At 45.3% G+C, this 16,780-nt stretch overlaps 1 protein-coding gene across 8 annotated transcripts in view; it reads right to left on the reverse strand.

The window, feature by feature from the left end:
• LOC121533629 (unconventional myosin-IXb) overlaps positions 1-16,780 on the reverse strand; it is a 108,567-nt gene that overhangs the window by 19,389 nt on the left and 72,398 nt on the right. For 6 of the 8 annotated variants that reach the window (XM_045205369.1, XM_045205370.1, XM_045205368.1 and 3 more), the window contains exons 8-24: positions 16,329-16,418; positions 16,021-16,137; positions 15,685-15,819; positions 15,253-15,374; positions 14,885-15,026; positions 14,474-14,669; positions 13,627-13,702; positions 10,776-10,889; positions 9,695-9,734; positions 7,244-7,366; positions 6,996-7,076; positions 4,748-4,858; positions 2,712-2,837; positions 2,363-2,512; positions 1,961-2,118; positions 567-1,724; positions 342-411 (exon numbers count right to left, since the gene is read on the reverse strand). In XM_045205369.1, the coding sequence (XP_045061304.1) occupies positions 342-411; positions 567-1,724; positions 1,961-2,118; positions 2,363-2,512; positions 2,712-2,837; positions 4,748-4,858; positions 6,996-7,076; positions 7,244-7,366; positions 9,695-9,734; positions 10,776-10,889; positions 13,627-13,702; positions 14,474-14,669; positions 14,885-15,026; positions 15,253-15,374; positions 15,685-15,819; positions 16,021-16,137; positions 16,329-16,418 (3,009 nt within the window). Of the gene's footprint in view, positions 1-341; positions 412-566; positions 1,725-1,960; positions 2,119-2,362; positions 2,513-2,711; positions 2,838-4,747; positions 4,859-6,995; positions 7,077-7,243; positions 7,367-9,694; positions 9,735-10,775; positions 10,890-12,507; positions 12,601-13,626; positions 13,703-14,473; positions 14,670-14,884; positions 15,027-15,252; positions 15,375-15,684; positions 15,820-16,020; positions 16,138-16,328; positions 16,419-16,780 lie in introns of all 8 variants that reach the window. The other 2 variants (XM_041839744.2, XM_041839745.2) reach the window with 2 other exon arrangements.

The raw sequence follows: 16,780 nt of genomic DNA on the forward strand, positions 1-16,780 counted from the left end.
GACTTTGAGTGCAAGGGCCTGCTTGGGCTCACAGGGGACAAAGGGAAGCAGGTCCAATACGCCACATCCTCCATTTCTGCACTTTTCTTAAAAGGCGAGCGTCTACGAGCTAGCCGACGTTTGTGTTTGGAACGTTTACGGTAACGTGCTCTGACCTAGCCAGAAAAGCACAACGACACTTTGAGCTTCCATTCAGATGCCATGCAGGAAGGATGTGATTGGCTAGCTTCAGCCTGTTCAGATCTGATGTGCTGCTCTCATATTTGATGAAAATAACAGTTAATAAGAAAGGCAAGGCACACAACACGGTGGGTATAATACTAGAGCAATGAGCATGTTACCTCTCTGTTTGAAGTAGCACCAGCCAATCCAGGGGACATAGCATCAAGAGATGAAGAGTTTCCACCACTCCTGGAAATAAAGTGGGATACAGATATGAGGGAAATTCATGATCATAACTGGGAGAATCATCAGTCCTTCCTCATGTTGCAAATACAATAACATCCTGAAGCAAGTATAACTAATTCATATTAGTGTAGATATCAGAAGGATATGAAACGTCGTACTGTGAATATTTTTTTATCCTGTCCTTGCTGTGGGCCTCAGGAGGACTGGTACTCTCTGGTTGTCGTACATCAATCTTCCTCTCCTTCCATTTCTCTGCCTTCTCCTTCATGGCGTCCTGTTGGCTGTAGCGAGTCAGGTTGCCTGGACCCAGGACCTCATGGCCGTTCCTGTTAGCCATTGGCTCAGGGGGGTTCAGGTGTAAGGTGCTTGGGCGTATAGGTGCAGGGGTGGCGGCTTTGGCTTCCTTCTTCCCCTTGTCTTCTTTCTTCCAGGCTACAAAGGTGTACTGGTCCATCTCCTTGCTGTCTGTCCGCTCAGGCCGGCCTTTTGGCTTTCCCTCGGCTCGGTTGGCTGCCTCCTGATCCATGACCTTAGGGGCGGGCTCCTCCTTGGTGGCTGCCGAGGCGACCCGCTCACTCTCTCTCTGGCTGTGCTCCAGGCCCCGCTGGCGCCGCAGCTCTCTCTTCTCCTGGCTCCTGGAGGCTGGGGCCTTGTGGAGGGGGGGAGGTCGTAGTTTCTTCTGCCCCGACTGGGGGTCTGTGGAGGGGGAAGCCTCCGCAGCCGCCTGAGCCCCCTTGTATCTCTCTGGTGACTGGGGGGCAGCTGCCTCTGTGGTCCCCTCCTCCTCGGGCTCCTCGGAGTGGGCTTCCTCCAGTTCCTCCACAGCCTGGCTCTCATCCTCTGGCTGGGGCCCAGCCTCAGCCTGTGTACTGTTGCCCTTATTAGGCTGGGAGACTGCAGAGGCATCCCGCTTTCCCACCTTCTCGGGAGGTGAACTAGCTGCAGCCTCGCCATCTTCCACTTCCTCCCTCTGCTCCTCCTTGTCCTGGACAGGCACTTTGTCCCAATGTCGGCTCTCATCTAGAGTCCTTTCAGCTGCCACCTGTGCCTCTGGTTCCTCCTGTGTCTCAGGTTCCTCATTGACCCTTTCTGCCTGCCTCAGCCGTGCCTCCTCATTCTCCCTCGCCCTCCTCTCCGCTGCCTCCCGCTCTGCCTCTTTCTTTCTCCTATATGCCACTTCCTCTGCCTCCATTTCCAGTCGGGCTGCCTCCTCTTCTGCCTCTCTCACTAGCCTGGCTGCCTCTTCCTCTGCCCTCCTCCTGGCCTCCTCTTCTTCATCCTCCTTTTTCCTCTTGTCCTCCCGTATTGAATGGCACCTGTAAAGTCCAACATGATTCAGAGGTGGTTCAACATCCATATCACAATGTTAGGCATCTCATAGCATTTTCTAAGTATTTGTAACAAATGACTGTGGGGATTCTGACAACACTAGTACCAGAATTCATGAGATGGTATTAATAATCACTTAGTCAATGTTTACCAGTAACTCGAAGCATTTCAAACTATATAAATACTACAAGAAGTATTTCAGTGGTGTGGCCTGGTGCTGTACCTCCTCCGTGCTGAGTGTCCTCTGGCCAGAGCCTGTATTTTCTTGATGTTGGTCCGCCTGCGGAGGTACTCTGATCTCTGTCTAGAGCCCCTCCAAACGGCCTGAATCAGTGTGGCTGCCTGACACCGTCTCTCCTTGTGGTGCCTATGCCATGCACGCTAGGAGGGACGAACAGGGGCAAGAACACATTATTAGCCTGTCTGCAGAAATATGATTGTCTCATATAGGAAGGCTATTGGACAATTTATATGCATTTCTTTGTAAGAAATAGACACAGAAAATTATAGTTTTCTAGGCAGTCCATATAGGGAAAAGTAATAACTTTGAACTGACATCCGTGCCTTTTCTGTACAGACAGTTTTATGGCGTTACACCTACAGGATGGGTTATCACACAGCTTACCTGGATCAAGATGGCCGCATGTCTCATCTCCAAGAAGTACCTCCTCTCCAGGTGGGCCCTGAACCAGCGCTGCAGGAAGATGATCTTACGCATCACGTCCTTGTGCAGCATGTCCTGCAGCTGCTGACGCTCTAGTTCCTTCAGGTAAACCTGAGGATCGCAATTTAATTCAAGAGATACATAAGAGAAAACTGTATATCTTATTATATCTCTCTGGGGAAAATAGGCTACCTGTCCATTTTACTTATGTTAATAGTTTAGAAAGTATCACCACTATTTCCTATATCTTTAACATATCATAGGAAAGTGAGGTTTCTGAGTGAAAAGAGCAAAGGAGCGCTTGTCTAACCTTGGTTTTGCCTATCTGGTAGGTGGTGTGGTCTAGATTCATCCTCTGGAACAAGGCTGAGATGTCCTCTGGCTTGGAGGGTGTGGCATTTTTGGGCAGCAACACTCGGAATTGCTCAATGAATTCCTATAGGGACACATTTATAAAACGTATTTAGTTGGTTGACCAACACAATCACAGGTTTTTGTGAAATAGACACAAACTACTGATTTGAAATTGCTAGACCTTCAGATTATAAACCCACCCATCCTCCCCGACCAACCTCCCTCCTATCATTTCTGTATAAAGTAACCTACTGCCTTTATCTGTGATTGAAATGCACTGTATACAAAATCGTGTAGTGGACAATTATGTGTCTGTCATGAATTTCGCATAAGTAATTAGTGTCTGCATTGACACAAACATTACCCAATAAACATTTTCCTTCTTATACTGAACAAAAATATAAACGCAACAGGCAACAATTTAAAAGATTTTACTGAGTTACAGTTCATTTAAGGAAATCAGTCAATTGAAATAAATTCATTAGGCCCTAATTTATGGATTACACATGACTGGGAATACATATCTGCATCTGTTGGTCACAGATACCTTTAAAAAAAGGTATGGGCGTGGATCAGAAAACCAGTCAGTATCTGGTGTGACCATTTGCCTCATGCAGCACGACACATCTTCGCAAAGAGTTAATCAGGCTGTTGATTGTGGCCTGTGGAATGTTGTCCAACTCTTCAATGGCTGTGCGATGTTGCTGGATATTGGTGGGAACTGGAACACGCTGTCATACACGTCAATCCAGATAATACCAAACATGCTCAAGGGGTGACATGTCTGGTGAGTATGCAGGCCATGGAAGAACTGGGACATTTTCAGTTTCCAGGAATTGTGTACAGATCCTTGCGACATGGGGCAATGCATTATCATACTGAAACATGAGGTGATGGCGGCGGATGAATGGTACGACAATGGGCCTCTGGATCTTGTCAAGGTATATCTGTGCATTCAAATTGCCATCGATAAAATGCCATTGTGTTTGTTGTCCGTAGCTTATGTCTGCCCATACCATAACCCACCGCCACCATGGGGCACTCTGCTCACAACGTTGACATCAGCAAACCACTCGCCCACACAACACCATACACGCTGTCTGCCATCTGCCCGGTACAGTTGAAACCGGGATTCAGCCGTGAACAGCACACTTTTCCAGCATGCCAGTGGCCATTGAAGGTAAGAATTTGCCCACTGAAGCCTCTTATGACGTCGAACTGCAGTCAGGTCAAGACCCTGGTGAGGAAGATGAGCACGCCGATGAGCTTCCCTGAGATGGTTTCTGACAGTTTGTGCAAAAATTATTCGGTTGTGCAAACCCACAGTTTCATCAGCTGTCCGGGTGGCTGGTCTCAGACGATCTTGCAAGTGAAGCAGCCGGATGTGGAGGTCCTGGGCTGGCGTGGTTACACGTGGTCTGTGATTGTGAGGCCGGTTGGACGTACTGCCAAATTCTCTAAAATGACGTTGGAGGCGGCTTATGGTAGAGAAATTAACATAAAATTATATAGCAACAGCTCTGGTTGACATTCCTGCAGACAGCATGTCAATTGCACGCTCCCTCAAAACTTGGGACATCTGTGGCATTGTGTAGTGTTACAAAACTGCACATTTTAGAGTAGCCTTTTATTGTCCCCAGCACAAGGTGTACCTGTGTAATGATCATGCTGTTTAATCAGCTTCTTGATATGCCACACCTGTCAGGTGGATGGATTATCTTTGAAAAGGAGAAATGCTCACTAACACGGATGTAAACAAATTTGTGACCAAAATTTGACAGAAATCAGATTTTTGTGCGTATGGAAAATTTCTGGGATCTTTTATTTCAGCTCATGAAACATGGGACCAACACTTTACATGTTGCTTTTATACTTTTGTTCAGTATACATGTACAAGTTACGGAGTTAGCTATTGGTAAATAATCAACAACAGATATTGCTTCCTTCCTGGTGTCTACTGGCTATCTGAGTCAGTGAAGAGGTGCAGTGTACCTGGAAGATGTACTTAGCTCCATAGCCAGACCTTCGGATGCGAACCGTCTCCAGCATGCCTGTGTAGCGCAGCTGCTGCAGCACCAGGGTCTCGTTCAGGCACATCTCTTTCTGCACTCACACAGATACATTTACATTTTAGTCATTTAGCAGACGCTCTTATCCAGAGCAACTTACAGGAGCAATTAGGGTTAAGTGCCTTGCTCAAGGGCACATCGACAGATTTTTCACCTAGTCGGCTCGGGTATTAGAACCAGCAACCTTTCGGTTACTGGCACAACGCTCTTAACCACTAAGCTACCTGCCGCCCCCAGATACACAGCACGTCGTTAGAGGAACGAACTCATCAAAGATTTATCATCATCATCTTGGTTATACGTAGTAGCCTAAATGTCCTTTTAGCTACTGTTCTTTGTTTTTGTTTATGCATACACATGTATGGATGATGTAATATATAATAACTGATACCAATAATGTATACAGTGGGGAGAACAAGTATTTGATACACTGCCGATTTTGCAGGTTTTCCTACTTACAAAGCACAAAGAGGTCTGTAATTTTTATCATAGGTACACTTCAACTGTGAGAGACGGAATCTAAAACAAAAATCCAGAAAATCACATTGTATGATTTTTAAGTAATTAATTTGCATTTTATTGCATGACATAAGTATTTGATCACCTACCAACCAGTAAGAATTCCGTCTCTCACAGACCTGTTAGTTTTTCTTTAAGAAGCCCTCCTGTTCTCCACTCATTACCTGTATTAACTGCACCTGTTTGAACTCGTTACCTGTATAAAAGACACCTGTCCACACACTCAATCAAACAGACTCCAACCTCTCCACAATGGCCAAGACTAGAGAGCTGTGTAAGGACATCAGGGATAAAATTGTAGACCTGCACAAGGCTGGGATGGGCTACAGGACAATAGGCAAGCAGCTTGGTGAGAAGGCAACAACTGTTGGCGCAATTATTAGAAAATGGATGAAGTTCAAGATGACGGTCAATCACCCTCAGTCTGGGGCTCCATGCAAGATCTCACCTCGTGGGGCATCAATGATCATGAGGAAGGTGAGGGATCAGCCCAGAACTACACGGCAGGACCTGGTCAATGACCTGAAGAGAGCTGGGACCACAGTCTCAAAGAAAACCATTAGTATCACACTACGCCGTCATGGATTAAAATCCTGCAGCGCACGCAAGGTCCCCCTGCTCAAGCCAGCACATGTCCAGGCCCGTCTGAAGTTTGCCAATGACCATCTGGATGATCGAGAGGAGGAATGGGAGAAGGTCAAGTGGTCTGATGAGACAGAAATATAGCTTTTTGGTCTAAACTCCACTCGCCGTGTTTGGAGGAAGAAGAAGGATGAGTACAACCCCAAGAACACCATCCCAACCGTGAAGCATGGAGGTGGAAACATCATTCTTTGGGGATGCTTTTTCTGCAAAGGGGACAGGACGACTGCACCGTATTGAGGGGAGGATGGATGGGGCCATGTATCGCGAGATCTTGGCCAACAACCTCCTTCCCTCAGTAAGAGCATTGAAGATGGGTCGTGGCTTGGTCTTCCAGCATGACAACGACCCGAAACACACAGCCAGGGCAACTAAGGAGTGGCTCCGTAAGAAGCATCTCAAGGTCCTGGAGTGGCCTAGCCAGTCTCCAGACCTGAATCCAATAGAAAATCTTTGGAGGGAGCTGAAAGTCTGTATTGCCCAGCGACAGCCCCGAAACCTGAAGGATCTGGAGAAGGTCTGTATGGAGGAGTGGGCCAAAATCCCTGCTGCAGTGTGTGCAAACCTGGTCAAGACCTACAGGAAACGTATGATCTCTGTAATTGCAAACAAAGGTTTCTGTACCAAATATGAAGTTCTGCTTTTCTGATGTATCAAATACTTATGTCATGCAATAAAATGCAAATTAATTACTTAAAAAATAATACAATGTGATTTTCTGGATTTTTTCTGGATTCCGTCTCTCACAGTTGAAGTGTACCTATGATAAAAATTACAGACCACTACATGCTTTGTAAGTAGGAAAACCTGCAAAATCGGCAGTGTATCAAATACTTGTTCTCGCCACTGTAGATGATCATGTGTTATAGATGACTCCTAATTAAACTGTACCATGTTTTACTATGACGGCTGATTTTGGATTGTCAACTATTGTATCATTGTGGAGTGAAACTTGAAAAAAATTCAAACTCCAACTCTTGTAAAACATGTTTTTAGTAAAGTAACTTTACCTTCTCAGAGTTGGAACGAATACAGCGGATGAAGAAGGGCTCTGCTCTGCCCAGATTCTCTAGCAGCTTTGTCAGAGAGGTCTGTCAATGTAAAAGAGATTTCATGTCAATTAAGACTTACCTCAACAAATAAACATTTCACCATGTTCTGCATCTGCATTGTATGAAGTTTGCAGTGTGTGAAGGGTGGCTGTGTATTTGCAGGTGTATGTTAGTGTCTGTGGTATTTGCTGATGAGATCAGCTGACCTGGAACTGAGCGCTGATGCTGGGGGTCTTCTTCTTCTTGTTGAGGTGATGCAGAGACTTGGTGGAGCGGTCGTGGATGGTCCGACCGACGATGAACTTCAGGGAGCGAGAGTCCAGAAGGCTCTAAGGAACAGCATCAACATCACAGAGTTCTAAATGTCTGCAGATAGCACAACAGTCTCATTGATACTCTCAGAGTCAAATTAAATATTTTGAAAGAAGACATACACCCACCGGCCAGTTTATTAGGTACACCCCCAGTTCACAAAAAATGATCACTCCTACAGACAGTGAGTCAAGTGGCCGTGTCTTGCTATATACAGCAGGCAGACAGGCATTCAGTTACTGTTTGATTGAACGTTAGAATGGGCAAAACAAGTGACCTAAGCAACTTTGAGCGTGGTATGATAGTCGGTGCAAGGCACGCCGGATCCAGTATCTCAGAAATGGCAGCCCTCCTGGGCTTTTCACGCATCTAGGGTTTCCTGAGAATGATGCGACGTAGGTTCGGTATACCAGTGTATTTGGATAGTTTTTCAATACTGTCAATACCATTGAATATATTTATTTGAAGTTTTTCAATAACTTTTTAATATTTGTAGCTACTTTTTAAGTAAATACCTGCAGTCAACTTGTGCAATATATTAGGAGATAAAGCAGATCGGGTTCTTCATTAAACCGGTCAGATTTGTTTACAATATGAAGCTTACTGTAGTTTTCCAGAACAGTTGAGCCAGTCACGTGTTTGTTTGTAAATAGCACAACAGGAGTGGCATTTTATATTGAAATTCAACAGTGTTTTTTTTACTTCAATAGAGTGATCATGGACGTGCAACTATAGTTTTCCTTCACAGAAAATACACTGAACAAAAATATAAATGCAACCATTTCAAAGATTTTACTGAGTTAGAGTTCATATGAGGAAATCAGTCTATTGAAATACATTTATTAGGTCCTAATCTATGGATTTCACATGACTGGGAATACAGATATGCATCTGTTGGTCACAGATACCTTTTTAAAAAATGGGCCTCACAATGGGCCTCAGGATCTCGTCACGGTATTTTTTTGCATTCAAATTGCCATCAATAAAATGCAATTGTGTTTGTTGTCCGTAGCTTATGCCTGCCCATACCATAACCCCACCATGGGGCACTCTGTTCACAACGTTGACATCAGCAAACTGCTCGCCCACATGACGCCATACACATGGTCTGCGGTTGTGAGGCCGGTCGGATGTACTGCCAAATTCTCTAAAACGACGTAGAGAAATTAACATCAAATTCTCTGGCAACAGTGTGACAAAATTGCACATTTTAGTGGCCTTTTATTGTCCCCAGCACAAGGTGCACCTGTGTAATGATCATGTCTTGATATGCCACACCTGTCAGGTGGATGGATTATCTTGGTAAAGGAGAAATACTAACAGGGATGTAAACAATTGAGAGAAATATGCTTTTTGTGAATATGGAAAATCTCTGGGATATTTTCTTTCAGCTCATGAAACATGGATGGGACCAACACTTTACATGTTGCGTTTATATTTTTGTTCAGTGCAAAACATTTGGCAGAAAATAGCTTCATTTTCATCAGACGACAACAGAAGTGTAACACTATTTGGCTGGCAGAGCTTACAATGAAAAAGCAAGGTCTTTTTTGCAAAGATTATGCATGGACATCATGTTTTTAAAGTTTATCATAGAAATAATGTAGTCAGATACATATCCTAATGACAAAAAAAAAAAATCCAGTCAGCGGCAGTCCTTTGGGCGAAAACAGCTCGTTGATGAGAGAGGTCGAAGGAGAATGGCAAGAATAACGGCGCAGTACAACAGTGGTGTGCAGAACGGCATCTCGGAACAGACAACTCGTCAATCCTTGTCACGGATGGGCTATTGCAGCAGACGACCACACCGGGTTCCACTCCTATGAGCTAAAAACAAGAAGTGAATCCAGTGGGCACGCGATCACCAACACTGGACATTTGAGGAGTGGAAAAACTTTGCCTGGTACGATGAATTCCGGTTCCTGTTGTGTCATTCTGATGGCAGAGTCAGGAGTTAGCGTAAGCAGCATGAGTCCATGGACCCATCCTACCTGGTGTCAACAGTACAGGCTGGTGGCGGTGGTGTACCGCCGTCCAATCTGCAGCAACTGCGTGATGCCATCACGTCATCATAGACCAACATTCCTGTGGAACGCTTTCGACTTGTATAATCCATGCCCGGAAGAATTCAGGTTGTTCTGGAGGAAAAGCGGGATCCAACCCGGTACTAGATGGGTGTACCTAATAAACTGTCCGGTGAGTGTATATGGAACATTTTCTATCAGATGATTTCGTGATCTCATATTTCAAGATATATATCTCGGATTGTATATTACGTTTATATTTCAAATTATAGTAATGTATGAGTGCACATAGCTGGCATATGTATGATGTATGAAGTTTACCTTGGGTATGATCTGTTTCTGCTTGGCGTTCTTGTTTTTCCTGTGGGGGAGAGATAGGTCAGTGAGAGAGGCTCAGCTCAGAGACGTCGCTGAGGAGGTCTACGGGTGAGTGTAGGGGCAAGCCGTGTTGTTAGTATGTTAAGTCATGCTCAGTCAGTGAGGCGTGAGGGCTTGCACCTGGAGTATGGGTGGGATGACAAGGGCTGGGGAGGGGGGGGATGATGGAGGAGGGGGGTTGAAGGATGGAGGGAAGGGGGAACCTAGCCAACCAATCAGCCAGCCCGTCTTGTTTTCATCACTACATATTGAGCCTTATATCAGCCTTGGGAACTGTTGCTATGTGCCGACAACACTTTGTAAACTTTTGTTTTGTTTCTTGACTGTGTGTTGAAAATACTTGCATAGGCTATACCCAACAACTATAGTTCTATATAAGTTAAAGAAACTATCATTTGTAACACATTTTTACGTTCTTTTAGACTTATTTTAGACACATTCCTACACAGTTTCATCTAGTAGCCAATGCATTAATGTGAGTAATGTCCTTGTTCATGCAGCAGCTGATATTCAAGCCATCATTGCATCCTCAGCTTTCATCAAGGCCTCTGCATCTCCATTATAGCCCATATGGGCAAAAGCCTTGTTGCATTACAACATCAGCTTCATGCTAATCAACATCACATTGGGACCCAGTCTCTCTGGGCCTTGCATTCCACTATCACGAGCAGCCTTGTGTTGTTGGGTAGCCTTCTGCAAATAACTAGGATTCCTGTGAGGAGTTCTTTGTTCGGAGGTGCATTTTTCGTGAGGTGTGGTCTCAAACAGCTAATTACCTAGCCTGTGTCTTAAACTGTCTGTCTCGGGTTGAGAGTTTTAACAACCATGTGAGGTGAAGACATAATTCTGTTGCCGTTTTGGAATAGGATTTATTTTTTTGTAGTCAAATCAGGTGTGCTAGTGCTGGAACAAAATGTTGCCCCAGGAGGATTAAGGTTGAACACTGTTAAAGCAGGGTTAGACTTGCTAGACCGAGCTGGGCTGGGCTGGACTGAGCTGGAAGGGGCCAGGGCTACAGACTCACTGAAGGAGGTGTCGAGGGAACCGCAGGCGACCCCAGGACTGCAGCAGCTTGCGAGGGTCCTCACCGTCCAGCTGCAAGTCCTTAATGGAACTGATTATCTGGGCATGCATGTCCCTGATTCAACCCAGCAAGGGCCACAGTGGGTGAGGACGACGGTGGGTAGGAGACATGGGGAGGAGAGGGGAAGGGGGGTTGGGCACGGGGCATAAGGGGAGGGCAGGGGATGTAGGAACACCGCTGTTAGGACACCTCGAAAGACAGAAAACACCCCACCACCAAAGAGCCCACTTCCCAAGAGAAAACACACACACAGAACAGTTAGAGGTCTGAAATCGAGAGCATGTAAAACTGCTGTTTAACATGTGGGACAATGTCACTTCAGTTCAGACCACCCAGCTATTGCTGCAGTAGAAAGTGTAGAGACCGAGAGGTTGTGCATTGAGTGGATGTTCTCACACACCATACTCCTGTAAGTAAGTATTGTGAGCATGCATTCCTGAATCAAAGCTTCAGTGGTTGACATCTTTTCTCCATGCTGGTGTTACACTGCTGGCGACTGGGATTGGGCATTGGACTGGTGTTATACTGATGGTAAACTGGGGAGGACTGGTGTTGTTAAGATGGCTGTTCCTCTGCACTCAGAACTGGATCCATGCATTACTGTACTTACCACTCTGATCAATAAACCAAGGGAGGTCAGGCAGGAAGGGACGGGCCATAAGTTAAGGTACCATAGACAAACTAGCCCAGTCCAAAAACAGCCCCTTGACCTGACGTCTTCAGTATTTTGAGGTCTGAAGGAACCAGATAGGTGGAAACAGTATGGAGGAACCTCCCCTAAGCTAATCAAAAGCCTAGGTGGAGCTATCCCCATATTACTAACACCTATACTATCTGCAAACACATAAGGGGTAGGGCCTAAGGAAGGAGCTAGGGGTGGTTTTCACACTACTGCTCAGTTCCTCTCAGAGAATGCTCATATTAGAACAGGGGCTTTTGGTCCATTTAGAAACTACAATGACGCATTCAACTTTCTCCACAGGCAATTGTTTATTACATTTCCTACCTCATCACTACTATTCCAGGACCTGAGATGTATAGCATTTTCCCTGACCTGTTTCATTAACAAAACTTTACTACTACTGTTTATTATGTACTTAATGCTGGACTACCATATTTTAGTGTGCACAGCCTTTCCAGTTTCCTCCCAGTAATCAGTAGATTATCAGACCAGGGCAGCACTAAGACCTTCCTGTGTTCTACATTAACAATAATAAACCAGGGTGAAGAGACAGATTACCGTGGCTGAGAGTTGGAGAGAGAAACAGAGAGAGCGAAAGAGGGGGAGAGAGTAAAGAGAGCAATGTGGTGGAAAATACAGGGCTAGAAAGGGGGAAGAGAATAAGAACGAATCGTTGATAATTAGAAAGGAAAATGTTTGATGTGTTTGATGTTTCTATGAAGTCTATTTCTGTAGTCTGACTCTGCACGTTTCATATTAGGACTTCCTTTGCAAACTAAAGAAACCTATGCCTGCTGCAAAGCTTCATGACGTAGAGTGTCTTGTGTATCGCTGACATTATGAATATGAGCAAACTCAGAGCGGGAATGAGCCAGAGACTAACTGCCCATAAAAACAATACTGTCCCTTCCTCCTGCTTGACCTCCCTCCATCCTTCCTCCTGCTTGACCTCCCTCCATCCTTCCTCCTGCTCTCCTCCAGTCCACTTACTTCTTACTCTCATAGCTAGCAAAGATGTCTTCGAAGGCCTCTAGTGGGCGCTCGTCAGAGTGATCAAAGTAGAAATCGAGCATAGAAGCCCGTCTGTTGAGGGAAGAGAACAGCACACGGGGTCACCCAGGGGCAGGGGAAACAACGCAGGGGCCAGGATGAGATGAAGGAGGATTCATTCCACCATAGAGATATTATTCTATTTCTATGGATATGACAGAGCTTATGTCATACAAGAGATTAGGAAGCACACATGGGAGCCAACTGTTTCAATAGTTTCATTCAGTTCCATTTACTGGGGGCCTAGTGGGAGATTAATTTGGCTCCAAGTACAGATACACTTCCTGAACAATCTTGTGATTCATAATCATGATATCAATGTCTAATCCTGTTTCATGTCATCCTAGGTGCAGCGACACGCATCCCACAGTACGGATGCTCACCCTTTCATTTGTCATCTTTGTGACAAATGGATTTCTTAAAAGACCTTGTGATGTCAAATGTGATTGATGACCAAATCCACAAATCACAATGTGTTCTCTGTGAGAGGGCCCCAATCAGGGACTAGTAAGGGGCTTGTTATTGTATGGTAAACTGATTTAAGTTATTCTGGTTAATCCTAAATACAATCTTTTGTCTGTATAGTATAGATTCAATGAGATGACTTGGTCTTCGATCAAGGTAGTCAGGTTGTGCATTTAAAGTGGATTTCTGATAGAAGATTGAGGCATTGTCCTTGGGCTTTTGCTCCACAGGCGCTCTGGTGGATTATAATGACTGAACACCTGCCGTGTGCCTCAGGGGAGAGAAAGACCCATCTGTCAATCACGACATCACACCCAAAACAACAGTGGAGGAGAGGAAGATGGCCCATTTCACAACACTCCCAGAGTATGTCTCAATTTCCACAATAACATACTATCTAGTATGCATGGCTAGGGACAGACATTTTTTGTGACCATGTCACCTGACAGGAAAAATACACGAGGGCCCTATGCATGGCCAATACATCACTTCTTTCTAAGTGGTATGGAAATGTGGATATTGGGCCAAATGTCGTTTCCCTCCTTCCCTGTGTGTCCCTCTGTCAGAGGACTGTGCAGAGGATCTGGGCCTTACCGGTACATCCTTTCTACAGGCGTGTTGGACCTCTGCAGCTCCCCCAAAAGAGTCCTGGAAGTGGTGCGCTGCACACCTGTCAAACACACACAGACATACATGCACAGACACACACATCATTAGATTAGATGCCTAGAGGTTCTACGAGGACAAAAGAGTGCACCGCATGACTCCTGCTTGTCAAAAAACAGCAGAATAATCCAGTTGAGTCCTTCCAGGGGCCATTTCCCTGCTTTGTTTTTCCTTTATTTTATTTAATCCCATTAATCCCTATTAAAATAGCCTCTTACGTCAATGGGCCACTTTTCTCATCTAGTCAACACAACAAAAATTATCTAGCGGATAATGACTGAGGCTTGCAGGGAAAAACCTGACATTTCAAAAGCCTCACGTTTCCCCCCCCAGCCCTGCTAAACGAAATAAGCAAACAAGTAAGCCTACTGCAATTGTTGGTTACTGTGTATGGGTACAGTTCTAACTCTGAGACATGGCTGTAGACTCCTATGGTGTCTAAAGCATGTGTATACCTATACAATCAGCTGCCCATTGTATTACTGCTCCAGGTGTATATGTACCTGTATTGTACTACTGCTCCAGGTGTATATGTACTTGTATTGTACTACTGCTCCAGGTGTATATGTACCTGTATTGTACTACTGCTCCAGGTGTATATGTACCTGTATTGTACTTCTGCTCCAGGTGTATATGTACCTGTATTGTACTACTGCTCCAGGTGTATATGTACCTGTATTGTACTACTGCTCCAGGTGTATATGTACCTGTATTGTACTACTGCTCCAGGTGTATATGTACCTGTATTGTACTACTGCTCCAGGTGTATATGTACCTGCGGTCTTGGCGGCCCAACGGCGTCCAGCTTCGTTGAAGGCAGCCATTCCCCTGATGGTGGCTCGCAGGATGCCCCAGCGGAACATGGCCACAGGGTCCATCCCGATCAGCTGACGCACGTAGGCCCGGTCACTGCTGCGCAGTAGAGCCACAATGTCCGGACGCATGTGGTCCGTGTTCTTCTCCCGGAAGTCCTGCCAGGAGAGAGTCACAGGAGACGGTTAGCATGTTGAGGCCATTTTAGAGTCGCCGCTAAGATTATTAATACACTGAACAATAATTAGATGATGTCAATAAAAATGAACAGTTACACAAATGCAAGAAACCTCCCTCAACCCCCTAGACATTACATGATAGTAAACAGGGAGTCTGTGACCATGTTGGTGGGTGGGGGTCCATCCATCCCTACCTTGATCTGGTATTTGACTTTCCCAGCAAAGTGGTGGATGACGAAGGCAGGCTCCATCACAGGCGTGGGCACAAAGTACTTATTCTCCTGGTGCTGCTGCTTAAACTTGGCCAGCAGGGTCTTATCAGTGGCGTGGGGGAAGCTGGAGCGAGGGAGAGAGCGTGAGAGGAGGAGAGCAGAGGGAGGAGACGTATACCGTTTCAACCTGCATCTCATCTAAAATGTACATTATTGACGCTTCTAGACAACTATGTAGCAAAGCAAAGCAAATGTTTAGGCTGCAGTCACTTCTGGCCCATGAAGATCAATGAGTTTTGGGTGAACGATCCCCTTTTGTGGAATATGGAAAAAAGGCTTGAAGTCCTTACTTGCTCTCCTCGTCCAGTAGGTACAGGAGACCAGTGGGCTTCTTGCTGATGAGGTGGATGCAGCCCACGTTGTCTGTGTAGTCTATGTTGTGCCAGGTGATGCCCTCCGCCTGGTACTCCTCCTGCAATGGACCAATAACACGGTCAGAGTTAAAGACATTTACATTTTAGTCATTTAGCAGACGCTCTTATCCAGAGTGCATACATTATTTTTTATGTTTTTCATACTGGAATCGAACCCAGAGCTACATCTCTGCCGGCCATTCCCTCCCCTACCCTGGACGACGCTGGGCCATTTGTGCGCAGCCCCACGGGTCTCCCATAGGATCAAGACATAGGATCAGGGCTGTTATACTGTCTTTACGGAGAGGCACCATAGAAATAGAATGACATAGATTATATTTCAATGAGAGGCACCCAGGGCCAACTCACCTGCTCAAGTTTGAAGATGTGCTGGTTGAAGTAATACTGAAGCTGCTCGTTTGCATAGTTGATACAGAACTGCTCAAAGCTGTTGGTCTCAAAGTCCTCAAAGCCAAATATATCCAGGACCCCTATTGACAAACACTGGAACAGAAAAAAGACATACAGTAGGTCAGTTAGAAATACTAGCGCTCTGGTTAGTTCATTTTTTTTAATAGTTCATTGCGTAGTTATTTCTGGGGATCTGCCGACATGTCTGGCCTTGACGATGCCGAAACATGGAGGGGGGAACTCTTGAGCTGCATTCCTAGGTCTGTTCTGTTGTGTGTGTGTTCTCTCTCTCACCGGGACAGATTCCTCCATGTCTTTCTTGTTGAGCAGTGCATGATTGATGCGCAGGACAATCCAGTTGAACAGGGCACTGTACAGAGACTTGGCCATGGAGTCTCTCGCAGTGATGGCCTGAGAAACAGAATGAGATAGAATTACAGATGGGGGGGGTGAATGGGAGTAAAGACAAACAGACAGATGAGACCGAGGGAGGAGACAGACACACAGGGAAAAGGAGGAGACAAACACATGACACAATTATCCTGGGGAATAAACCCAGCAAGATAATGATAGGCCCTGAATATCGGTCGATGGTTGCCTACCTCACTGTGGCTGTAGGGCAGAATCAGCTTGTCATTGACTGTCACCGTTTTCCTCTTAGTCAGCGCCTCGACCAGCAACTCCTCTTTCACCTGGGAGGTCACACACACACACACACACAGAGAGAGATGTTACACTCACAATTCTCAAGGCTTGCGACATTAAAAATACATTAATTTAGTGGAGAGGAGGCATCCTGTATAATCATTGGGGAGAACCACGGGGGGCCAGTATGAAAATAAAAAAAATAATGTATCCACTAACTGTAAGTCGCTCTGGATAAGAGCGTCTGCTAAATGACGTAAATGTAAAATGTAAATCTTCAGTGGACAATAATAGTATACACTCACTGTTTGGGGATGTTAGTTAATAATAATAATAATAATAATAATAATATTAATAATAATAATAATAATAATAATAATAATAATAATATGCCATTTAGCAGACGCTT

This window comes from Coregonus clupeaformis, chromosome 20 (assembly GCF_020615455.1).
Source record: "Coregonus clupeaformis isolate EN_2021a chromosome 20, ASM2061545v1, whole genome shotgun sequence".
Taxonomy (NCBI): Eukaryota; Metazoa; Chordata; class Actinopteri; order Salmoniformes; family Salmonidae; genus Coregonus; species Coregonus clupeaformis.